Genomic DNA, 25842 nt, shown 5'->3' with positions numbered 1-25842 from the left:
TGTGGGCCGAGGCTCACGGCCACTTTCTGTCCTGGAGAAGCCGAATTTACACCGGGGTCAATTCATCCTCCCGATGAGCAATGCGCTGCCTGTTACAGAAACCAGACCCCAGTCCAGGGCACTTGCAGTGCGCAAAGTTCTGCGGATTTACTGCTCGACACTGCGGAAGCGAGAGATTGCGGAAGTGAGGATTATTTCTCAGAGCCCAACGGGCAGTCAGCGGTGGACCCGCCCCCCAGCAGTGGCGCCGTCGGGTCCCGGCGCACACCCGTCCTGCACCCCCTATGTTCATAGCTGAAAAGTGAGACCCAGGACATTCCAAAATCAAGTGGACTTCAGCAAACAGTAATACCTTGGCCTTAGTTAAAATTTTTAATTCTTTGATTTATGGTTTATTTTTAAATAAACGTAACCTGGTTAAAAAAGGTTTATGTTACATGTGGCTAAATTTCTTTAGCCTAAGCTAAAACCTAGGTTATGCACATGGAGATTACAGAATGCACGAGAACATTCTAAAGGGCAGAGAACCAAAAAGCAGCCCCTGTGGTGATTAAACCACAGGGGTCCGATATTCCTGCTCCTGAATGGAGCTGCGCTAGCGACAGGACTTGTGGTGTTACAAGGTAAAGATAAGAATAATAAGGAGGTATCTAAATTTGGCCAAAGTATAAATGAAACCCAATTTGCAGGCCCATTTTAAGAGCTAATTGCCTCTGATTGAAATCAGTTTTGATTTGGCTTAAATTGGTGACTGAGATGGCTGAGACACCTACATCGTCCTCGTGTCTGCAAGTGAACGCACATCTGGGAGCAGGAAAAAGAATTCCTGGTGGGGAGAATGTGGCTCCTTAACAAGAAGAAAGAGGCTGATGTGACATGATTTGCAAGTTCCTCACGTTGGAGAAACTTAGCAAATGAAATTTTAAGAGGAGAAACTTCTCTTTAGAATCAGAGCTCATGTTAGCTGGATTTCTCACCAAAAAACCACTTTAATTGGCACGCTTCTATTCTCTTTTGCTTTTTGGCCTGTGGTCTCAACGAATGTCACAGCCGGGAAAGCCCACAGTGGCCCTGGGCCTGCAGGGGGTCACAGAGGGCATGAGCTGTGCGGCGGGGACTCTGCCTCGCGGATCTACTCGAAAGGGTCTGCGAGGCCCAGGGCTCTGCGCCGCCCCCTGCCCTCCTGCCGCCTCCGCCACGGCCCCTGTTACCCCTCGGGTTCCCGCCTCACCTCCGAGCCTCTCAACTATGTTTTCTACGTCAGATGGACAAGAGGACAGAAAAAGCAATAGTTCCGAAGTCTGAGCAAGACCCATGTACACATTAACTTTTAATACACTTTCAGTTTACATGTTGTACATAATTAAACATGAAGTTACTGATTTCTCTTTAAGAACAGCCCACGTTTGCTACTCTATGCGAGGACTGAGCAAAGTGCTATCTCAGAAGTCCGAGAGCTTTGAGGACCCAAGACTCAGAGTTTATCTGGAAGTTCGTCTTGTCCATGATCAAGAATGTCCTGTGGATGGCCAACTATCAAAATTCAGTGTTGGAATTGACAAGAAGATTTCCAGAAAATTCCGTTTGCTAGCTGATGCATAGTAGAGAAAACCGTTTGCGGTAACGGGGCCACTTTCTAAGCGCGTCTCTGTGAACACGCAGAGAGTCGCGCTGAGCAGTGGACGGCGAGCGCCGCGTCGTCAGCCAGGGAAGCGGCTGCCGCGGAGCAAGTGACCGAGGCCGCGTGTAAGGAACGTCACACGAGAAGGCGCACGCGCGAGTCGTCCCAAAGACAGCGGCCGCCAAAGGGGCTGGTCCGCGCCCGCTGCCTGGGAGAGCGGCCGACAGCGCGCTGGCTCCGTGGGCCAAGTGCGGGACGGAGGCCCACCAGTTAGCGGGCGAGGAAAAGCATCACCGTCTACGGCTTCCGCACTGTGGGAAGACATAGTATCAAGTAAAAATGGGTTATTTAAACATTAGATGTTCAACTGAAATCGTTAGTTTTGAGGATCCATCAATAGAAACGGACCCTTTCGGAAAATAAGTCAAGTTTGGATTTCCCAGAGAGGCTCAATCAAGACAGGACTTAGGTTTTGCAAAGACACGTCTAGAAACGGGTGTGGGTTTTACATCAGCCCCAAATTAGGACAAGGCCACACACCTTCTGGAGGATACAGGCCCCCTCCAGGATAGGGGGAAAGCGTGGGCGGGGGCTGAGCAGCCCTCCCCGCCCCAGAAGATGGAGAGCCATCGCCTCCCACTGGCGATGCCAAGGCTGAGACCAGCGCACTGTCTCGCGGCGGAGTAAGGTAAGAAGAAAGTGCTGGAACTGGAGACAGCAAGGCTGCTCGGAATTTCAGACCAACACAAACTTTCGAGCCCAGCGTTAAGGGATGCAAGAAAGGAAAGCTGAGCCCCTCAGGAGAGGACTCTGTCTCGGAGGGGCTTGGGACGCTGCCCAGTGAGAAGCGGGACCGGATGCCAGTTGTGCAAAGGCTATTCTCCTGCTCACAGCGGGCCTGTTGGACCTGGAGATGCGCCAGACTTGTGAAAAGCGCCCTCATCGAGAAATTCAAAGGAATGTCGCCGTGCCCGGATGTGTTGGCCAAGTTCCAATGCAGTTAGTCACATTTTGACCAGGAGGGAAATGTGGTTTCGAGCCATGAGAAAAGTGCCTGAACAGAGCGGGTTGAACTGCTCTTGCTAATGCTGTCCGTTTTGTGACTCTAGAGCTACTTTGTCCGTCAGCACGGCTGTGGATGGCGCTACAGACTCTAGAGCTGTTAAGGAAGAGGAAGCCCTCCAGGCGTCTACATTCCATGAAGAGAATTCCAAGAGTCTCGTGGCGCAAGAGCTAGTTCAGGAAGTCACTGAACATGAGCAGGTGATCTATGGCTCTAGGGCCTTGGACAGGGACCCTGCAAAAAACGACACGGGTGAGATGAAACCCTGCACTCGGTGAGAGCCTGGCCTGCGGTCGCGGGCTGGGCAAAGACTCTAATACCGGTTGGAGACATCACTTTCTTTGTACAGACACTAAGCCTTTTCCACACAAAATGAAAACCAGGCGACTGACACCATGACAGCTATGTCCGATCATTAAAAACGTTCCTTCGGGGGTCTTGGTTCTCACCATGCTGCAGAAGTCTTTCAGCCTCGCCCCGTCCCTTGCGTCTGCCTGAGTGTCTGCGTCACTGCAGTCTGAAGCCTTTCTTACACTCTCCGTACTTTACTGACTTCCTCCAAAACCTAACTAGGACCTGAACATAGACATCTATATAGGAAGAAGGGAAATTTCAGTCTGGTGGTATAAATGTAGGTGGTTTTGCCATTTTCCCAAATTTACTCTTAAAAACTATAGGCGTAGAGGAGAGTGGGGTAAAGTTTAAAACGATGTGTGTGTCTCTGTGCGCAGTTGAGTACCAGGACTACACGATTCCTGAACTGCAAGTTGTCATTGTCCTACAGAGAGTTAGTAACTAAGACCACAGTGCATTTAACAAATCAACTGCTGTCATGGTAGATTTTTATCGTGAGTGCTATTTAAGTATCTATGTTTTAAATAATCATATTAACTTCTGGCTTTAAAAATATCAATTTTGATTCTCTGAATTACAACCCTTTTCTAAAAGTGTGAGTAACTGTACAATTTCCCTTTCGTATGCATGCACATCTGAAAACACTCACGCTCTAGGAAACTCGAGACAGAAGGGGTGTGATACGGAAACCCAGGGGTAAACGTAAGGGAGAGAGGCAGAATGGGTCGTTTGGAAAGTGGCTAAAATCCCGAGAACCCGACTGTGGGTGCTGGAGCCAGGCACTGATGAGCACAGGTCATTTTTGTTAAAGACATTTTTCTTTTCAAATGACACATCACTCTCTGTGACTACCGAGAGAAGAAATTTTTAGAAGAGAACAATTTCCATTGAAGCTTACTTGAGTTCTTGGGAGCTGGTGGCCAGCATGCTCCGGATGCTTTTGTCAGCCAGCGGGCAGCCCGACAGACTGTAAGACAGGCCAGGAAGGCGGGTGAGTGACCTCTAAGCGGCTGAGCTCCCGGACAAACAACACACAAACTGAAATTAAAAAGTTTAATGCAGAAAAGCAATGGGCAAGTGCTGTATGTTGAATTTTTTGTGCATTTAACTCTGAATATGTTCAAATATAAATTTAAGAAGATCGTTCTTACAATTGTTTAAAAATAAGATAAAATGCTATGCTCGTTGGTGTAAATATTTAAGAATGATTTTGCAAATTTAGGTAGTTTGTTTGAAAATAAAAGACATTATACAACACATAAATTAGCATGCTTTTGAAGGTCAACATAGAGCACTTAAAGGGGTGACACAGAATTCAACATTTTTACTTTGACAGCATTGTTGAGGTAAGCTGAAAACAATAAATTGAAAGACAGAATCCACCATGAAAAAAATGAAGTCACACCTTCTGTGTGAGGCGTAATTACCAGTCACATGACCACTCCCATCACACCCCGGAGTTGGACATCTGCCACCAGACAAAAACAAGAACAGCCAGAATAGTAAGTATGTTTTAAAAAAACTTTTAAAAAAGTTTCATTGTTTCCAGTTTAGCTGCAATGTCTGCAAGGGGGTTTAAGCGCCCTGAAGAAAAGCCGCGAAACGCACAGGGTTCAATGGGATGGCGCCTCCGTACGACAGAGCATCATCGGGAACAAGCAAGGGCACAGTCAGCTCTCACTCTACTGGACCGGCAGCCTGAGACACCTGTGTGCTGCGAATGTCGCATGCTCCAACGGCAAGGCATGTACAGATCCGGTTTTTAAAAATAAGCCAAGGAATGGGAAAATTAAGAAAAGTCACAATGTCACCTCACATTATGCTTACGTTATCAAATCCTTTTTGCTCTCCTTGCACTGAGGGTACTTGGGTTTTGGACTCGGGATGGTCACCTCCCCTGGGTACCTTCTTTCTTCGAGCGCCTCCTGGAACGGGTCCAGCTCTTCCGGCTGCGGGCAAAGCAGAGCTTCAGCGCACAGGTGGAGACTCGACACGGGCGGGGCAAGGCAGCTCTGGGCCGGCCGCCTCTACCTTCCCCACCTCTTCCTACTACCCGGTTAAAACCATCATATGTCTTTGACCCGATAAAGCCCCTTCTGAAAATGCAAACCGGACTTCCCGTCGCCTGCTCTACACTTCTAAGATTATGGTCACCTGCCAGCGGTCATGGCCCTTGTTCAATAGTCACTGGCCGCTCTCACGACAGGGACACACAGAGGGTCCGGCCACCAGAGAGCCCACTCGTACTTTGGTCTTCTCATCCCACACTCGGTAAACACTGGTTACAGCAAGACCTGCACCCACTGCAAGGATTCAACACGGTTCCTAAAAATAGTTCAGGATTGAATTTTTACCAGTCATTGGTAAGCGTTTTACAGGTATGTGCTTTCGAGACTCAAGGCAATGGAAGACTGACTTGGGTGAGTGTTGCAACTTTCAATTTTTCTCGTGCGCATTTTCCTTTTTCGGTCAGTGTCAAGCGCAGTGACCCCGAGGTTCCTGCAGATGGCAACGCTCAGCAAGCGCATGCCTCGGTCCCTGCAGGCCTGCGAGGCTTGACGTCCCTGACCGTCTATGACATGAAAACACTCTGTCGTTTTACGAGGGCTTAATTGTAATTAAAATAAATTCCAAGATACAGCTTCCATGCCTTATTTGGTAGTCCTGATTTAACACTGCAGTAAAGAAAAAATACGTGGAAATTTAGCCTGCCACTCAGATTTGCTTCTGTTTCACAATGACTGGTACTTAAATCCATTTGGAGGGTAACGGCCCTGGGCTTGTGAGCAGGTGCCTCTGCCCATTTCTATGGGGGGCTCCTGTTTCTGTCTTCCGCTTCCTCGTTTCTGTAGGGTGCTACTGCTTTGGGGGTGGTCTCCCTTTTGTACTCAAACATTTTTTATTTTGCAGGGAATAGAGAAGATGTCATAATTTTCAGAAATGAACACTAAAGAAAAAGTCAGTTGGATAAAGAATTTTTTTTTCATTTCTTTTCAAAGCCTCGGGGATATTATATCTATTTTAATAACTTGAATACGTACGTTGTAACTACATCAAAAATACATTCTTGGCATAGGTGTTTTAGTAATATTGTCGTAAACAAAGATTTAGGTGATTGCATCAAAATAATTTATTTAGGCTGGGCACAGTGGCTCACGCCTGTAATCCTAGCACTCTGGGAGGCCGAGGCGGGTGGATGATCGCTCAAGGTCAGGAGTTCCAGACCAGCCTCAGCAAGAGCGAGACCCCATCTCTACTAAAAATAGAAAGAAATTATCTGGACAACTAAAAATATATATATAGAAAAAATTAGCCGGGTGTGGTGGCTCACGCCTGTAGTCCCAGCTACTCAGGAGGCTGAGGCAGGAGGATCGCTTGAGCCCAGGAGTTTGAGGTTGCTGTGAGCTAGGCTGACGCCACGGCACTCTAGCCTGGGCAACAGAGTGAGACTCTGTCTCAAAAAAAAAAAAAAAATTTATTCAAGGCTGAGTAAAGTCTTCTAAACACTTTAGGTTTCTTAGAGAAGAGACACTGTCCTTAGCTTCAAAGAGCTAGTTAATTAATAGCATGTAGTTAACCACTGAAGTATATATTTCGTATATGTGCATATACCATATATACTGTAATTCTCTACCTGCAAAGAAAGTCCTGTCTGTGTCAATAGGTCACCCAAGAAAAAATGGACTGGTACGCCATTTATACATTTTCTTAGAGAAATCATTTGTGACAAAACATACGTGTTAGAAAATGAAATTTATCATTTCAAAGAGTCAATTGTTTGTTTCACTCAAATCGATGTTGTCACAAATCTGCTCTGAGTCAAAAAAATGTTTTCTAAGTCTTAGTCAGCTAAAGGTCATATTTAAAGAGAAAATACATTTTCCCTTGGGCTGTGTGCAAATGGTATTTTCTTCCGCTGGGCCCAATTTTAGAGCCTCACAGCCAACACAGGTCAGTTTCAATGACAGGACCTACAGTTATCTCTTTGGACTCGTCCTCGTCTATCCTCCGGGGCTTCATCTTGGTGTAGTCGACGGGCAGGTCCCAGCAGTCCCCCTCGCCCAGCTGGAAACACCTGCTGTCCATCACCGCCTGCTGCTGGGGGGACATGGGCTCCAGGGGCGTCAGGATGGGGCAGCAGGTGTCCCTCGGCCGCTGCTTGTTCATGCTGAGGTCCAGAGTCCCGTTCTCATCCACCTCCATGTCAGGGTTCTGTCGGCAGAAAGACACGGTGACTTGGCTTGGCCGGACCGTCTGCGAGCTCTGCCAGTCCGTCCCCCCGGACTGCAGTCCTGCCTTCAGCCGGCGTAGACTTCAGTTGCAGAATTCCTCACTGCTGTCTGATTTACCTAAGCCCCTGGGGTGCACAGACGTGGAACGCTGGGACACTTATGCTTCTGCTGTCCCGGGTTTAGCTGCAAAATCGGTTGAAGGATATATCCATCCATCCATCTATTTCTCTCTACTATCTATTCCCCCTCTCGTCCCCGTCTCTGTCTCTCTCTGTCTCTGTCTCTCTCTTTCCCTTTTTCCCTGTTACATCTGTGCTCTTAGAAATGAGCCTTGGCCAAAACAAAATTTAAAAAAGTGATTAACTTCAATTTCTTTCCAGGTCAAATACCTAAGAGATGACAAATATGTGTGTATGTATGTGTGTATATATGCTTGTGTATGTATGTGTGCATATATGTGTGTATATGTATGCGTGCGTGTACACGCACATATATATATCAGCTTAAAAATTCTCCTTTAGTTTCACTGGTGCTAATAGTTCAAGAATTAGAGTGGAGGAAAACAAGAGAATTAAAGGATGAAGAGAGGAGAGAGAAGGAGCTAGAATTTATTTTCTAATGCAAACTTACGATGAAGAGAATTTTCCATTTTAAGGTAGGAGAAGTGGAATCACAGTTCAAAATGCCTCTGCTACAGTGATTATGGTCCGACCTACCCTAAGGTTCAGCACACCTGCAGTGTAGTCAACTGGCTTTAAAAAAATCTCAAAAGGTACGGGTGATATTTTTAAATGATGCTTTGAAACAGATCAAGAATTCTTCAGAGCTGGCCTCTCAGGAGAGGGTGGAGAAGGAGGGACATGTGGACAGAAAGTAAGAAAAATTAAAATGCCCCCAACAATCCTGTACATTTTCCCCCAAAGGGTTACACTCTCATGAGCAAAAATTTGATTTCAGAGCCGGCCTGCAAGCTGCTGCCTCCCGGAGGTCTAGCTGCTTCCCCTCCAGAGGGAAGACACTTGGAATGAGACCCCATCCTTGGAGCTGTTACCTTGATGAATGACACGGTATTATTCTGCCTAAACTCTCCTTGTCAAAGTGCAGTCCCGATTTGAAGCTTTGATATGAATTTAGGCTTCATAATGTTGGATTTATTCTCTTAGTCTTACTATAATTTTAAGAAAGTAAAAAAAAAAAAAAATTGGAAGAGGTTTCTGTCTTTTATTTCTTGCCACAGAATCTCCTCCACGCTAGCCTCACATTCCAGCAGCCCGGACCACCGTGACGACTGCGTGCCCCTAACACTTCTCCAATATCTAGGAATAAAACCATCAATAGACGAAAAAGCATTCGCAAAACATAAGATTGCTGACCTTTCTCCATTCTTACAAATGACAATTGTCTATAACAGCTACCGTCAGTGTGGCGAGCTCAGGCGCAGGGCGGAGCAGCGTCAGGTAGGGAGGGCGCCCGTGTCTATCTGGGGGGCGCGGGGAACGCCTGCTGCTCAGCCGCCCTCTGGGAACACAATGGGGCCGCTCGGCACCGCCTGGTTCTCTCTGGGCGCCCGGTGTCCCCGGGGAGGCAGCTCTCTCCTGATCTGGCACCGCTTACGTTATCCTGGACAGAGACTGAGCCCATCCTTCCAGTGAGGTATCACGAGGATGGAAAACCACGCACCACACGTACTCGCCGTCAAACTGGTACTAACTGACCAACACTGAGGTGCTCACACGGTAGTAATATTCACTGGGTGCCGGTCAGGTGGGGTGGGGGTGTGGGGTGGGGGGGTGCGTAAACCCACAGCTAATGGAGATGGGGCGCACCGTATGGGGAAGGACACGCTTGTAGCCCTGGGTTCAGTGAGGCAAATGCATTTCATGTAACCAAAACGTCTGTACCCCATAATATCCTGAATGAAAAAAAAAAAGAAAAGAAAAACCAGAAAATCTCCATAAACATTGCATACCATTGTGGCATCTACGGGGTTTTAAACTAATGAGTGCTGCTGTGTCAGTCTGCGCTTCCTGCATTTCCTGCAAGTCCAAGAGCAGCGGGCAGTCCCCTGGGAGTGTGGGTCAGGCACAGTCCGTGTTTCGCCTGACAATGGTCCTAGCAGACCGTCCTTCCCGGGGACAGTCCCCTGTTCTACCTGACAACGCTGCCAGCAGACCGTCCTGTGCTTTGATTCCAAGGCACGTTGCTCCTTAGCTCTGTGTTCCCATGCAGTGTCCTCTTAGGTTCAAGAAATGATCCCTGGCCCTACAGAGCAGGGTCCACGTGAGCACATCAACCCCGACTTAGATGGGAGCCCTCCTTGGACAGGGAGCTGTGCAGGCTGCTTTCTTGGTGACCAGGGCACCTGTGCGCCCACAGCGCACCCCGCAGCCCCAGCCCGCACCAGGGGCCCGCGTACCCGCGCGGTGCACAGGTCCTGCGGCTTGGTGGACAGGTTCTGCGGCATCTCGCGGCAGCGCGTGGACAGGTTGAGGATGGCCGTGGCCGCCATGTGGGCCGCCTCCACGTCATGCGTGTAGTCGAAGCTGCTCTTGCTGCAGGTGCTGCTGGCGCTGCTGCCGCCCCCGCAGCTCAGGTTGCTGCTGCTGCTGGGCGCGTAGCTGCTGGTGGTGCTGCCGCTGGGGCTTGCGTCCTTGCAGTACCGCTTCGCTGGGGAGACAGGGATGGGCTCAGTGCGTGGGCACCGCCGCGGCCGTGCTGCACCGGGAAGAAAGCCAGCCTCTGGCTTCTTTCCCTTCCCTCCCCACTCCCGTTTTTTTAAATTTACTTTTTAATTTTTAAGCACTGTATATGTTTGAAGGAGCAGAGAACCGGGCTGACCCCGGGGCAGGACTCACCCCGCTCTTGAAGGGCTGAGCTCCCACTGCCGTGCGGGTCACCTGGGCCCTCAGAAGGCAGGCACCTGCCCGGGGCTGTGGCCACCGGCTGCAGGCAGGTGCCTGGGCACCAGCGGGTCCAGGCCCCCAGCCCACGACTGCTTGCCAGCGCCTTCGCTGAGGGATTGCTGAGCGCTCATCTGGCAGGGAGCAGGCCCCCTCCCAGCCTGGGAGGCTGTAGCAGCCAGTTGGGGCTGCGACCCTGTGTACAGGTGACCAGATTCAAGGGGCCCCGGGGGCCACCTGCTGGGCTGTGGGGACCGGGAGTTTCTGGCTGGGCATGCAGATGGACAGTTTGACTCAAACACCATTATTCTGTAATTCTTGGAATTCTAACACGGGCCTGGAGCTAAAAAAGGAGAAAGTCACTCACACCTGTGGACACAGACGAGCCCAGGATAAGCGTCGGGACACCTCAGTGTGTCGGCACAGTGGCACAAAGACACACCGGCACATGCCACACTTGGTGACCCCGTCTTACACTAATTGCCCCTCTACTGTCCCGCATCCAGGAGCTCTGCTTAGAGGACTCCGGTTGCTTAGTAATCCTTTCTGAATGACCATCCTCACTAACAGCCAAACTCAGAAGCAGGGATTATTTGTTAAGAGCTGTTTAAAAATCTCCTTTAGTACGTGTCTGAGAACATGCTTGAATTCGATTGATTAAGATGGGCTTTTTTTTACCAATATATCATCACTGCCAGCAATGTCATGAAAGTTCATCGTGCGGGGCCAGACACTTCGCCTTAACCCAGGAAGTGCCTTCATTCCAAAGCAAGCTCAGCCTGCTTCCCCGCGGACAGCGTGAGGCCAGCCCTGGAGAGCTTGGTGATGGGCTGAAGATGAACCCTGCGCTTTGGGCCACTGGTCCTAACTGGCAAAGCCCCAGCCCGGGGATCCGGACGGAAGCTGCAAGGGGTGGGGGCTGCAGGTGGCCCCTGCGCCCCGGTGCCTTTGACACCATCACGAGCAGCTCCGTTCGGGATCCTGACATCCTCAGCGATTTCCTCCCAAAGAGGAAGAAGAGAACAAAACTAAACAAAGAACCTTCTCACATAGCTAACACGATGGCCACTATGAGCCATACTAAGAAACTCTCCCACAACTCTGGATTTAGATACAAAGCAGGAACAGAGTGACGCAGGCATCATTGATAATGCTGATTTTGGACTAAAGCCTGTGTTCCCAGACACTGAGGAAGAGGAACGTTGCTGCTGACACTTGGAAAGCGCTGACGGCCAGAGCCCAGGACAGGGGTTGGCCGTGCGTTCTCCTGCCCAAAGCTACAGAACAAGCCACGCGAGCAAGCGACCATTTTATCCCCAGCTTCCCTGGCGTGGATGAGAGACTCAAATGCCCACACGCAAAGTGCATGAAGCGCAGCAGTAACCGGTAGATAGTATCACCTCCATGACGCTGACCTGAACTAGCAGAGTCACGCGGAATAACCCCACGCCTGGTGGGACACGGCCGTCACGGTGTCCCTCAGCGTGTGTCTTTGCGGAGGCCCCTTATCTAAGCGGCAGCGCAGGGCGGGGGGCAGTGGCCGAGGCTGAGCACAGACCAGGCCAGGGCCTCTGCGAAGGGCCACCCGAGGGCCAGGGCGGGACCCTGCAGTGGGCACCACAGCCAGCGGAGTGACTGCTAGTGCACAGTCTGTGACACTCTGGATCTGGACCAAAGGTCTTAATTCTACATCATTTACAATTTTGTTAGGAAAAACCAGGAGTACAGAAATTGTAGGAGAAATGAAACAATACTTATGAGGGGCCCTCCTCTCTTACGGGTGAAGGCTAGCCACTGGTTCAGAACAAAGTGGTCCACATAAATAAAATACAACAGGCTTGTTTTGAAATGGATGCATTTCAATTTCTAAAAAACAAGGAAAAGGAACAACATGAGTCCATGCAACAAACTGCAGCCGACACAGGGCGGTCAGCAGGTGTCCTGTGTGCCGGTGACCCGTGCGAAGCCCAGAGACACGGCGCCAGCTCCCGGCCCCTTCCGGGGAGGCCAGGTGCCCCTGCGTGTGCCGCTCTGGCAGCGACTGCCCTTCGCGCTGCGCTCACGGGCTCTCTACCGCGACCGCACGGTGCCCCCCCCCCCCCCGTGAGACGCTGCCACACAGGCACTTCACGGATGTGGAAACAGAGGCTGCCGTGGTCGAGATGAAGTTGTGCAAAGAGAAGCTTCCCTGCCGTCAGGATGCAGGTCACCTGGGCTGGGCCAGCATCTCACCTGCTAAAAAATGCTACCTCTATGTGACCACACTGTACTTAAACGAATCTTTGCATTTCTTTCTCTTACCTTACTTGAATCATTTTAAATTATCCTGAAGTTCTAAAAGGTAGACACGATGATGCATCTACCTCCCCAACACTTAAACCGTAAGACGCTGCGTCTGGACGAGGCAAGTGGACAGGACAGTTCAGTTGGTGACTGAGCTGTCTAAATAATCTCCCAATGCCCTGTCAACTCTCAGCACCCAAGGGAGCTACTGGGACAGCATCTGCCTCATAAGTATCCTCTTACTAAATGCAAACTATCACTTTTGTTTTAATCGAAATGAAATTAAGAGTGTCTATACTTAAAATGCTTCAGGAAAAGAAAGTCTTTAGTCATAATAATTATCTCCTATTAGTGAAGAGTCAACAAAGCTGCTAATGCCAGTGTCCCTGGGACCACACTCACTGGGGCCACTGTGCTGGCACCAGGCGCTGCGGCTGTGGGCGCCAGTCCCGCTGTCGCATCCCCTGTCCCCTCCCCCCGCTTATCAGACAAGAGCAGTTTCACAGTCACAAAATGCACTTTCTTTTTCTTTTGGCAAACAAAGCTATTTTTAATCAACAGTAGACAAGAATTCGTTAATGATCTTCCAGGGCCCAGAGAGTCCCTGTGTATAGGGAGAAATATTCCTTACAGTGGCCTTTGCTCTAGGGCTGCAGCCACAGCCCACAGCATGGGAGCCGCCGGACCTCACCCCACCCTGAGGAACACCCCTCGGGTATTCTAGCTCCTGTCCTGCAGGAAGGAGGAAAAGTATGCAGGATTTCTAGTTATTAAATATGGCTGTATACATAAATTAAAATTTAAAAAACCCAACTCAAACGAAAAAGAACAAAACCTCCACCCAGGACCTGTTTGCTCGCCTGCTTTGCTTGTGAAATTCTTATTAAATGCACATGTCTTATTCTGCTAGACATGTTCACTTCCTTATGTATTAGCGCTTTCCTGTAGGGAAGAGATAAATATGTTCTTACAATCATGAATTTCCATGAAACCTGACAGCAAAGGATGCAATCAAAAGATGTCTGTGTCTCCTGTGGCTGGGACGCGGTGACTTGCAGCGTGATTCCACGCAGAGCCCACGCCGTACCCGCTTCCGCACGAGTGAAGGGGACTGTGGATGCGGAAGCCTAAATGGGAAGAAGGCTCTTTCTTGTGAGAGAATCCTGTGCGACCATCTCGGCCAGGCCCGTAGTTACTCACGGGATCTGAGCTTAAGCTCAGCAGATCCGATCAGGGCGTCCCCCCAAGAGCACCCTGCTGCCTGTCCTGCGTGTGGCCCACCTGGAGCCCAGGCCTCCTGCCGCCAGGCGCCTGCAGCCCGGAGGGAAGGCCGGCCGTGGCCGCAGCTCCCAAGGGCCCGATGGGGCCAGCCGCTGGAGCTGGGCGTGACCCCTTCGAGACAGCTCCTGAAGGAGATGCTGCGTCAGGGAGGCCCGACAGCGGTGCACCCCCAGGGCCTTCCAGGGTGCAAAAGAGGAAGGTCCAGGGTGGCTCAGAGCTTTAAGCACCAGAGAATTTGCAAGTCGGGAATAGCCAGCAGCAGATGGCAAGAGGCCCATCAGGGCTGGGAACACGGCGGGGTGAACAGCAGCAAGGCTGGGACACAGTGCCTGGGGCCAAGCAGCCATGGACGTGTCTCAGCCCAAGAGTCACTCCCTCCGGCTTAGGGGACAGGGTGGTGTGTGTCTCGACCACTCAGCTCTGCCCTGTCCTGTAGGAGCTCGGCCAGGGCCAGCAGCACTTCAACATGCGTGATTTCACAGAGTTTTACATGTCACGGAATATTCTCCTTCTTGTGTTTTTTCCCACCTATTTAAAAGTGTAAAAGCCGCTATTAGCTCTGCATACAAAGCAGGCAGGAGGAGGAGGGCTTGGAGTTTCCGGAGAGGGCAGGGCCCAGACCCCAGTTGGTGAGAGCCCCTCTGCCCACCTCTCCCATCGCTGGCAATGGCTCCCTCCTGGGGACGGCGCCCCTCCCTCGGTGGCCCCGCAGCAGGTCCGTCCAGCCTCCTGGCCCCTGGCTGTCCTCACAAGCCCATGAGCTTCCTGCCTCCACGTTTTCCACTCACACTTCATGATCTAGTTTAAAATTTGCCTCTTTGGTAAAGTTCCCGCCAATTCCTGCAGGCAGAACGGGCTCCTTGCTTCTGCACTTCAGAATGGGCTTCACTATCTTGTATTTATTTGTAATCTTTTCCTTGAAACGTATTACCCCAAGGGAGAGAATAGTTGGTGGCAGGTAGGAAGAGAGACAGGCAGGCAGATGGCAGGGAGCGAGGCCAGACAGCACCTGGCCTGCTGTCTCTGGCAGGGTGCAGGTGTTTCTGATCACAGCAGGTGTGGTTCAAGGGATGACACCGCGAGACTGGGGAGAAGGATGTTACTTTCTTCCTGGTGCATTCTGAGTCCACGGCTGTGCCCCTGTTCCCTGAGAACGACACTGCTCTACGGCAGGCTATTCCCGGCCCTTTGGGAGCAATGACTCAACTCTCTGGCACCTGGAGTGGGTCTCGGCCAGGACACTTCGGAGGTAACTGCAGACCACAGTCCCCACCCTCAGTACCTGCACCTGGTACCCAGGCACAGGAGGGCCCCCGGCCACTCCCACCGACATCCCGACCCAGCCAATCTTTACAGGACGTTTCTAAAATCTGGTAGGTGAATCTAGTGGAATAGAGTTGATCTGTTTTCTCGGTGAATTGTGGTGAGAGGGTGCATTTCCCTTCTCCTTGACACTGAGTGTCCTGCACGCTCCGCAGGCTCTTGCTCCCTAGGAGTCGGCTGAAAGGCTCGGCGCAGCCTTGGTTTCTAGCAACAGGGACTGTGCCTGGGCGTGCGACAACTGACACCAATAACTAACACGTATCTGTGCATTTCTACAGCTGGCACAGCGCGTCCAGGTCCACAGGCACCGTCCCACCCAGCTGACCTGCACGGCGGCCCCTGAGGTCTGCAAGGCTCTACCGGAGGAAACCGATGCCTGGGAAGTTACTTGGCCCCAGCTCGCGCAGCCGGCGAGCGCAAACGACTCGGGGTCCACTCACGGGCACTGCGACCGCGTGAGCCTGCCAGCCGGTCATGGCTTAACCCAGAAGGCCCCTTTCGTCCTAAGGCTGGAGTCCAACCGTGACAATACGGCCACACACAAGTGCTGTTGTTCAACAGCAAAAAAAAAAAAGTATAAAAATAAATACCTAATGAAAGAATTAATTAAATCACTGTAAAACATCAATGAATCGGAAATCACATAAATAGAATCTGCCATCATGTGACCTTAACTTCTTTTGATCCTTCATTTGAAATGAATGAATGAAATTACAACAAAACCTGAAATTTGCAAGTAATTACTACAAGATAAAAAAGACTAAAATAATTATTTTTGTTATACCCTACAGCCACTCCTTTTTTTCCACTTACGTCTATGTTTCTGAATATTAAGAACTGATACACAAGGATAGTCAATACATGATATATCAAAGAAATATTAAATTCCATTCGCTTTACAAATAAATTGTTGCTAAGGCAAGAAGTAACAGCTCACAGCTCAGAGAGACGTGCAGCGCCTCCTGCCGAATTGCAAGAAAAGGTTTCGGCACTTCCCAAGGGTTCAATTCAAATATTGTGTGTGTGTGTGTGTGTGTGTACTGTGATGTTAATTAAGTATCTTTTTCAAACAGAGCTCAACAATCTTTAAAAACCTATCTCCTTCTCTGTGCCACGGAGCACCACGACAACACTTGCAAATCATCAGACTATGTCACCCCAAGTCCCAACTGGTAAAATTTGGCAGCTATGTCTATATAGCCTAGAATTTAAAGCAGATACATGGTTAGATAAATAAGTAAAAACTAAAGAAATACAGTCTTCCCCTCTAATGACAAACTACTTACCAAATTAGCTCTGTAGTGAACTGGTAACTAGTTTGCACCATTGGTACAGTTCGAACGAGCATAAATGAAAAATACACCGCCCTCTTCCCTGGAAGCATGCAGCGTTTTTTTGTTCCATCAGTTCTACCTTGTTGGTAGACACCATGTGGCATAAATGCATCGGGAAACACAGTCTGGTCACGACGGGCAGTGGCACCCAACCTGCCCCTTCCTCCCCACTCCAGCCGGCCCCTTGAGAGAGCAGACACGAGGTCCGTGGATGTCTGTCGGCCTGCACTGCCCTTGCCCGGAGAAGGCCCTGGGACTCTGACTCAATGGGTCTGGGTGCAGCCTGGACGTGAGAGTTAAGAAATGACCTCCCCAGGTGGCTGTCACGTGCATCTGCGGCTGGGAGCACCGGGGAAGTAAGTGCAGACAGAGTCTCTCGCCACAGCCTGGCTCAGAGGCTGCGCTGTGGCTCTCTTGCGTGGCGGCCTCCGCCGTCCACTTGGGAGGAGTGTATTAAGACAAGGCCACTGGCTTACCGACAGCATGGAACACAAGGAGCCATGGCCTCTCCCTCCATTCCACATGCAGCCAGAGTGCACTAAGGGGACGTCCTCGCCTCCTTCCCGCAGGGCTTTGTTCACCTACACCTGTGTGACCTGGGGGCTTTCAGCTCCTGGCCCTACTGGGGGCGTCCTTTCTCTGGGTGCCCCTCGAGTGACCACAGTGCTCGGCTGGCTGCAGGACATCGATATACACAACAACAACATCAGCAATGGCAACGTGTCTCTCATGTATAAGAGTGTGCACCTCCTACCATCGTCATATCCTTTGGGGGATATATCCCTGGTTTGCACCTTGGGAGCTATGGCCCGCTTGCCATAAGTATGGTTGTCGTAGCTGCTGTATTCAAACGAGGTCTTGGAATATTTCTCGAGCTCCTTGGCCAGGTTGGAGCGCGGCGTGGTTGTGGGGACATTGTTTCTGTAGCCGTACTGAGGAATCTCCAGCTGCTTTACGAAGCACATGGGCCTGGAAGTGAAGGAGAGGACAGACAACAGCTCGCTTTGCTGCGGCTCTGACGTGACACGCTTCACGCCACCGCAGGGACATCGTTTATCACATGTATCAAGGAAACGGAAACTTTCACTGAAATCACCATTTTACTTTCCTGAGGAAATACAAAATGTGTTTTAATTATTTAGCACCAAATAAGCTATCTTCCCAAAAGTCAACTTGGGCAATAAAAGAGAACAAGAAATAAAATATTCAAAATTTTCTTTTTTTCTCAGTTAAGAGGTGGGGTAGGTGTGATGAAGACATGAACGATGAGGGTGGGGGTCGCACACGGACGTGTTGTCTCTGCAGCAGCTGCGAAGACTAGGAGACTAGAGGGACACGAGACGGTAAGAAATTTCTCCTTGAAAATGGGAGGAAATAAAGCTATACTTTTAGGGACATACACTAAGACAAAACTAGATCAAAATTTATCTAGATGGACAATAAGATGGAATGGGTAGTAATATATTTTGTCAAATATTAGCATTTCCTTCCTTCCTTCCCCTCTCCCCTCCCCCTCCCTCGCTTCCTCCCTTCCTCCCCTCTCCTCCCTCCCTTCCTTCCTCTCTCCCTCCCCCCTTTCCTTCCTTCCTTCCTTCTCTTTTTAAGAGACGGTATCTTGCTCTGTTGCCCAGGCTGCAGTGCAGTGGTGTGATCATAGCTGACTGCAGCCTCAAACTCTTGGGCTCAAGGGATCCTCCTGCCTCAGCCTCCCAAGTAGCTAGAACTACAAGTGCACACCACCATGCCTGGCTAATTTTTCTATTTTTTTGTAGAGACAGGGTCTCACTACATTGCCCAAGCTGGTCTTGAACTCCTGGCCTCAAGTGATCCTCCCACCTCAGACTCCCAAAGTGCTAGGATTACAGGTGTGAACCACTGTGCCTAGCCTACTTTCAGTATTTTTACTTAATAGTCATTTTTTTTTTTTTTAGTCCTTGGAATAAAGTATTTAAATGAAGGGATACTCAATTATTATTCATTTACTGAATTTTTATCTTGTTTTGTGTGTGTGTTTGTGTGTGTGTGTGTCTGTCTGTGCATCTATTCATTTATCTATCTCCTAAGTGGGATTTTTAGACTTTTTATTTGAAATAATTTTAGACTTACAGAGGGGTTGTAAGAAGTTTCTCATACAGCCTCTCACCAACTTCTGCTCATTTTACTGTCTTAGTAAAATATTATACATTAAGCTATTGACTCTATTTGGATGTGACCAGTGTCTCCACTGATGTTTGTCCTGCCAGAGCCGTGCTGGGATCGCACGCAGCGCCTGATTGCGCAGCCCTCTGGCCCTCCCCTGTCCCGCCCGGGCTCCGCGGCCTGGATGGCTCTGAAGAGCGCAGGTCAGGCATTTTGTAGACTAGATACAGATGCATATTTAATCATGGAATTCTATAGTGTAACCAGCCTTCTTTGCATTTTTCTCAAGGTAAAATACCTATAAAAGTACTTACAGACATTTTCACATAAGCACTGTTTTTGCACACCGTCACAAAATACCGAATTTTAAGGGTGGAGAGTTTCCTGATGATTCTTTATTTTTCTGAATTATGTAAAATGTATTCAAAATAATGACCTAATGAAGAGTGATGTTGTCACAGTCAATTTATGAAGGATGATCATTTTTAAGATTCTGTTTTTTGATTTTTTAGTATCAGATGTGCAAATACTGCCTGTACCTCAAGCACAGGTGTGACTTTCTAGCAGCCGTTTGAGACTGTCATACGGCAGGTACGAATGTGCAAAATAATGGTACAAAATAATGTAACGATTGACTGATTGTCTATTACTTTTGAGAATTTGACCAGGCAATATGAAGGTACATAAATGAATAAAACTTTAGATTTTGCTTGGAAAGATCACCTGGGATGTGATAATATTTTAAGGGTGTAAGTGCTGCGGGAATTCTGGAGAAGAGAGGTCCCTTCAGGCACTGGGATTAATTAAGCTTGAACGTTTGAAGTGGGTTTTGCAGCACAGGTAATGGGCAAATAGGGTAAGACACGGGGTGGAGTGAGAAAGCATCCAGGGGAAGGAATTGCGAGGTCTGAAGCTGAGGGCAGCACAGCTCAGACCAGCTACAGGGAGCAGCGTGGACCAGGCCGGCAGACTGGCCATTCGTTCACCTGGTGGGCACAGCCACAGGGTTTGGGCTTGGGAGAAGCAGAATCCCCGAGCCTGGAAAGATTTAGGGCCAGGTCAGAGGAGGGAGGGTGGGTTGGGGAGAGGCTTCAGCCAGCGGGTGGTACCCCACCCACAACGCGCAGGCCGTGTGCCAGGGTGCTGGAGATGAGATTATAAGACTGGAAGCACGTACTTAAGTCTCAGGTTCTTGCTGGACAACTTACTTAAAGACTTTTTATTTTTACTGTAACTATTAAGAATTAAATGACTGTAGGTTTAAGGTTAATTTTTTTCTCTTTCTTCCTTCCTGTGTCTTCCCTTACCCCTTCGAATGAGCACCCCCTACGAGAGACCCCGCGGGACACGTGCACACAACCTGGCACGCAGGCGGCTCTCTGGGGTCGGACAGCCTGCGAGGGCCCTGGAGGCAGGGCCAGTGCCCCAGCCTGGCAGCCGCGCGCCTCCTTACAGAGCCAGAGCTGCTGGGCCGTCAGCGGCCTTTGCCCGTCCTGTCCTGAGCGGCTCCCGCAGCAGTGGGCGGGGGTCTTTCTTTGCGGTAAGGGCCTGGCCCGCCCTGGCTCCCCAGTCCAGCTGGAGGCACGTAAAGAGAATCTCGTGCACACACAGTGACTGGTCCACACTCTCCTGTCTGGTTGGCGTCGGTGGAGCTTTCCACTGCACCAACCCAGGAAGGGGATCCTGGCTCTGAAGCCCAGACACAAGGTAGAGGTGGGCACTTTAGGGCTGGGTGGATGTCAGAGTGGCAGCTTGTGTTTGGACACCGTGAGATCTGCAGTGACATGCGTGTCTGGCTGGTCTCACGCTGCCAATGAGGCTCTCTCTGAAATGCAGGCTCGGCCCTGACTGCCGGAGGCAGAGCTGCCCTTGCGTGGGCTCTGCAGTCTCCTGGTGACCTCAGCTGGGGTCAAAGCTTCTTTCCAGGTTTCCAGACTCTGGCCAGAGTAGACAGAGAATAATCAGTAAGAGCCCTCAGCAACAAATTCCTCCCTACCATTTCTCAAAATTTCCCTTGATTAACAACCATCTCTTGTTGAATTACACAGCCCTGAGGGTTTGTGTGTGTGTGTGTGTGGGGCGTGGTTCTCATTTTGCCCATAACTGCCAGTGGGCTGGGAAGGAAGGGAGCAAGTCCTACAGTTTGTTAGTATTGGGGTCATCGTCTGGAAGACGGGTGGGTCACACTGAAGGGGAAATTGTGAGACAGGCACACTGGGAGTGTTTTAGATTGATAACATCCACATGTAGAAATCTCTAGAAGTACATATGCCGAAATTTATTGAGGAATTATCTCTAAATGGTAGAATAATGTATGGTTTTTATTTCCAGAGTTTTGCTTAATTCAATATTTCTAATTTTCTGTAAATATTTTAACTTTTCTATTGAGGAAGAAAGGGAGTTTAATCACTGTGGTCAAATTCTTTAAGAAAGCTTTGAAATAATACACAGGAACCAAGAAGATATTCACATCGCTTGCCTACTGACTTTTTTCAAGTGATTTATCCCAAACAAATGATCTAGCAGAAGCCAAATGCTCTATATGTGACACGATGGCTCCTGTTGCTCCCTCTTCAACGGCAAAAGTTGGAAACAACCCGGAAGCCCCAGAGCTGGAGCCCCGTCCGCACGGCAGGGCACACGCCGCTGCGAGGATGACGACCGAGGTCGTGAGGCGGGGACAAGGGAGCGTGTTTCTGGCACGACACTGAGTGAGAAGTCAGAACACATGGCGACTGTCGCGGCTGTCACGTGGACGAGGGTTTGGAGGGACACGCGAAGGCGAGAGGTGTGCACGGGGTCACGGGCATGTTGGCTCCCTCCCCTGCCACGCCTGCCAGGCGTCCGTGCCCAAACTAGGGGACGCAGGGGCTTCCCCAGACGGCCTGCGAGGTCTTTCCTGGCTGACATCCAGGGAGTGAGTGATGTCAGCTGAGCCCCCGGCCTCTCCGCACTGGGGTTTTCTCGCTTGTGGAATGGAGGGGTCGCGCCCACTCCCACCCACACCTCAGGCGTCTGAGGACAAAAGGAGAGGACGACTGCATGGCTTTAGTGCGCAGAGCTTCCTCACGCGTGCGGGGCGGTGCCCGTCTTACATCTCCAGAAACACTGACAGCACCCTGTGGGGGGTGCTGTGCCCTCTCCTCCAAATCGAGATAAAATTACTTCGGGCATCTCACTGATTTTCAAAGCCTTCCTTCTATCCAGAGTTCATAGAATCATGAAATATCAGGGCCAGAAAGAAAACCAGAAATAATTTCCTCCAATTTTCCGTTTAAATAGTCACAACGGGTCACCAGGGACAGGCGGGTGAAGCGGCCCGGCCACGGCACAGCCTCGCGGCGGCGTGAGGGTGGGGGCAGGTCCTGACTGGCGCAGCCATCCACCCCGTCCCTGGTGCTCGGTGAGAGCGTCTGCCTCTGCGGGGGGTGGACTGCGGTGACGCTTGTGAGATGACGCGCTCCCGTGTGGGTACCTTAGGACTCGGTCCGAGGCCTGGTTAGACTTGGACACGTCACAGCTCTGGTGTTTTTCCTGGGCCTTTGCCAGTTTCTCTGCTGCAGCAATGGGGCATCCAGAAAGGCTGCAAGTACAGAAAGGGGGTTTAGTGGTCTCGTCCCACATGGCTTCACACACACTGATCCTCCCTGAGCACCAGAGACCCTCGCGTGGGTGGAACTGCGGGGGGAGCAGTTTCCCAAACCTGCTACGGGCAATCCTGACAGAGAGGGAGAAATGCCCATGTTCCTAGTTTGCATGTTCCTGCCTCGGCTTCGGTAGGCAACGCTGACGGCAACACCCTGTATGAAGGGTACTCGATCCTCTCCAGTGAGAGCCAGCCAAGTTCCAGGCATTCGAGAGAACACGTGCTAGTTAAAATTTTAGGCACAGATTCCATTCTGGGATGTTCACCATTTCTGGAGATGAGACATTAACGAGTTGGGCAGGATGAGTTTTTAAAAAGCCCAAGGATAGCAACTGACTGGTCGGTACCAGAAGATGGCGCTCTGAGCCGGTTCTGCAAGTGCTGCTGACTTGGGCTGAGCGTCTGACCTCCCTCAGCCCTCCGCTGTCCTCCACAGAAGCGGGGCAGGGGGTGGGGGGAGCAGAATGCTCTCGGGACTGCAGGGAAATGCTTTCTGGGACTACACAGCTCAGGCTTGGTCTGCATGGAGAAGACAACAGATGGGCTCTTTTGTGCTTGAGCCTGCGCTTCACGAAACCAGGGTGTCTGCTCTGTGTGTCTACGCGTGTCTGCACACACGCACAGACGCGCACTCCGTGTCTGTGTCCTGCCTCACAAACACGGGACTGCGCCGCGGTTTGATGAAGGAGCTGACGTAACTGCCACAGCGAACGACACCCAGCGTGAGCCTTACCCATCTACTCTCAGTGAAACTTATGACAGCTTCCTCCTTCTAGGTATAGTTTTACAGGAGCTTGTGAGGCTGGGCCCCTAGACTGCAAGGCAAACTTTAAAACTTTAACAGAATCACTTTTCTGCTATTGGAAAAAAATGTGGTATGAGCTGAATATCATGAGCAACTTAATATCTCTCACAAAGACTGAACAGGTAAAGAGAACTAGTGTTTGTCACAAACAAAACCGTGATTCTGAGCATGCTCATTCACAGCAAGAATCAAAAAAGCCTATTTATCCGGCACATACTTGTCCCCATGCCCCCAGCCAGAACCTCTGGGCGTCTGCAAGGACTTTGAAGACGTCCGGACTGGTGACCCGTGGTTTCGGCAGTTTCGAGGCAGCCGAGTGAAGCCATATAGGATACAGACTGTGCCCAGCGTATAGTCCTGTGTCGGGGACAGGACAGCCCCTCCTCACCCCAAGGGTCATGGAGACTTTGCCACATCCCTTCCAGTCACTGGAAATGGGCGTGGTTTTCGTCGTGGACGTGGCACCGCGCACGGCGTCCCATGGTGACAAGCTGGGTGAGATAGCTGAAAAGCCCCCAACTGGAAAAGACGGGCCTCTGAGCGCTTCACTACGCAGGGCGTCCTGTGCTCCCCGGGAGTGACCGGCTGAGGGCAGGGGAGGGGGTGGGGGGCGCGGTCCTACCCCTGGAGGGCAGCGAGGCGCGGCTTACCTTCTGTGCGAGTTCCTGTTGCTGTTCACGTGCCCTCGCCCCGTGCAGCCCGGAGTGGGGCACTTGAGGACACTTTCGTGCATGGCGAGGACTTGACGAGGAGAGGCAGAGAAAACAGCCCAGCGTTAGAACAGGCGTGCTCAGGATACGGACACGCAGTCACTTTAACAAAGGCGGTTAGCTCACGGCAGACAGCCCTACGGACGGCGGTGATGTGCGTGATCAGGACGACACGTGGGGGGGACCAGAGCTGCCTCCCTCCTGCCCCAACCGCATGCAAGGCAGGGCCACTGGCCAGGGGGCCCTGGGGGTCCAAGGACCCAGCCACTGAATCTTCCCGGGGGCAGAGAGGGGCAAGGGCGCCGCCAGCTTTCCTCTCCGTGAACACTGACATCCATCAGCCACGTGAGGGCACAGAGGTCGGCAATTTGTAAAACATGCCTAGGCTTTGGAAACACACAGTGGTATGAACATGTGGTGGGCATGGGTAAATAGAAAACCCAAAACCTTATTTTTAAACAAAATAAATAATGACTTTTCCTTTAGGAATTAAGTACTTTATTATTCTTAAAATAGAATGCATACGTGCCATGCGTGTTTCCCATGTGAGATTAATGGGTGGGAGCAGCGGCTTGGACGCTCTCTCCGTGGCACAAGGACACGGCCTGTGCAGGGAGAGCTGTGTGACCACGAGGCAGGGACAGTGGACCTGGTGCTCGCAGCCCTTCTCTGCTGGTCCTCCATCAACGCTCCCCTACTCTGGACTCCAGGGGAAGGCGGGGGCGTGAGAGTTGCTGGGGAAAATCAGGACAACCGCCCTGCGCCCTGGCCACGCAGTGAGGCGCCCTGCTCCTCTGAGCCAGCCTCGCCAACTCCAGAGAGCTGCGAGAGCGTGCCCCTGGGCTGCGCGGTTTGCCTGCCGCCCTGCGAACGCGGACTATGTCTGCCTGGACTCGTTACGTGACTGTGTTTTTGACAACTTTCCTCCTTCTCTAGCACAGTCTTTCTTTCCCTGAAATCCGCAGGCCTCCTTTGAGTCCACACCCTGGATCCGTACCACTGGTCAGTTCCTCGCAAACAGAGTCCATTTTGGCTTTATTTTCACAGCTCTCATGTTCCTACCTGTCCTTCGACGCGGCTGATGCTCAACACAGAGCAACCCAAACATAAATGATCGGCATGACTCAACCCTTGGCTCACGGCCTTGGGGACCTGGCTGGAGAGGGGTCACAGGCCTCCTTCCTGGGGGAGTCTGGGCACCGTGCCTGCCTTTCTTCCCCTGTCGCGAGAAAGAAGTGCCCCTCCCTCCCAGGGCAGCTCCTCAGCTGCATTCCCACCTGTCCAGGCCCTGTCCGCAGAGCCCTGACTTCCCTACGTCACTCACTTGCCGCTCCTGACGCTTTTCCTGGCAGCCATTACCGCAGCGCACAAACACTTCCCTCGACACGGTTTCCCTCTCACAGTGACACACACCTTTCCTTTCCTTTCGTGCGGTACTTTCCAAACGAAATGTCTTACCTGGGAGGGCAGGCACCCGCCACGCTTGCCCGTGGTGTGGACCTGCTGGGGGAGAGTGGACTCCCGCTCCCGCAGGATCTGCACTTGAGATGGGGTCCCTGGCCAGCCTTGTCTACACCCCGCCTCTACTTCATCAGTCTCAACCCTGTTTCTCAAACCTCGGCAGCACGCACAGCTCTGTCCACCTCTCCTCTCCTCGTATCCCTCTCCTGGGTGTCAGCAGTGAGCATTCGAACAGCAAGTCCAACGACCTTGCACTTCCGTGGGACTTTGCAGAAGCACCGCCCCTCCCAGTCCTTTCTGTTTCTCCGACTTCCCTCCCCAGTTCTCTTCCCCTGCCTCCCCTCGCCACACTCACGGCCAGACTTCCCACTGGGCTGCCCTGTCACGCCTGCTCCACGCCTCCTCTCTGGGCGACCCATTCTCAGTTCCCACTGAGGCCGCTCGAAGGATGGCATCCAGGTGGCCTCCTCTGCACCTGACCTCCCAGGTCTCCAGACCCGCCCTCCCAGTGTCAGCTGGGAACACCGCGCAGCACTTAGGGTTCAGATGGCAAATGTGCGAGTCACGGTTTTCCCCGTTAAGTGTGTCCCACCTCTCAGTTTGCTCTGTCTGCTGTCGGCATCGCCGTCCCCACATTTACTGAGGCCGCGATCCCTGCGGGCGTCTCCACCTCCCCCTTTCTCCTGCTCC

The 25842-nt window shown here is 51.2% G+C and overlaps 1 protein-coding gene across 2 annotated transcripts in view; it reads right to left on the bottom strand.

Moving 5' to 3' along the window:
- Nucleotides 1–25842, bottom strand: part of MYT1L (myelin transcription factor 1-like) — a 157044-nt gene that overhangs the window by 64049 nt on the left and 67153 nt on the right. For both annotated transcript variants that reach the window (XM_012662171.1, XM_012662172.1), the window contains 7 exons: nt 23632–23722; nt 22006–22113; nt 17146–17360; nt 9687–9937; nt 7014–7250; nt 4866–4987; nt 3937–4005 (listed from right to left, as the gene is read on the bottom strand). In XM_012662171.1, the coding sequence (XP_012517625.1) occupies nt 3937–4005; nt 4866–4987; nt 7014–7250; nt 9687–9937; nt 17146–17360; nt 22006–22113; nt 23632–23722 (1093 nt within the window). The remainder of the gene's footprint in view (nt 1–3936; nt 4006–4865; nt 4988–7013; nt 7251–9686; nt 9938–17145; nt 17361–22005; nt 22114–23631; nt 23723–25842) is intronic.

This window comes from Propithecus coquereli, unplaced genomic scaffold (assembly GCF_000956105.1).
Source record: "Propithecus coquereli isolate 6110/MARCELLA unplaced genomic scaffold, Pcoq_1.0 Scaffold753, whole genome shotgun sequence".
Lineage (NCBI taxonomy): Eukaryota > Metazoa > Chordata > Mammalia > Primates > Indriidae > Propithecus > Propithecus coquereli.
The sequence above is the reverse complement of the archived record's forward strand: the minus strand, read 5'-3'. Positions and strand labels throughout refer to the sequence as shown.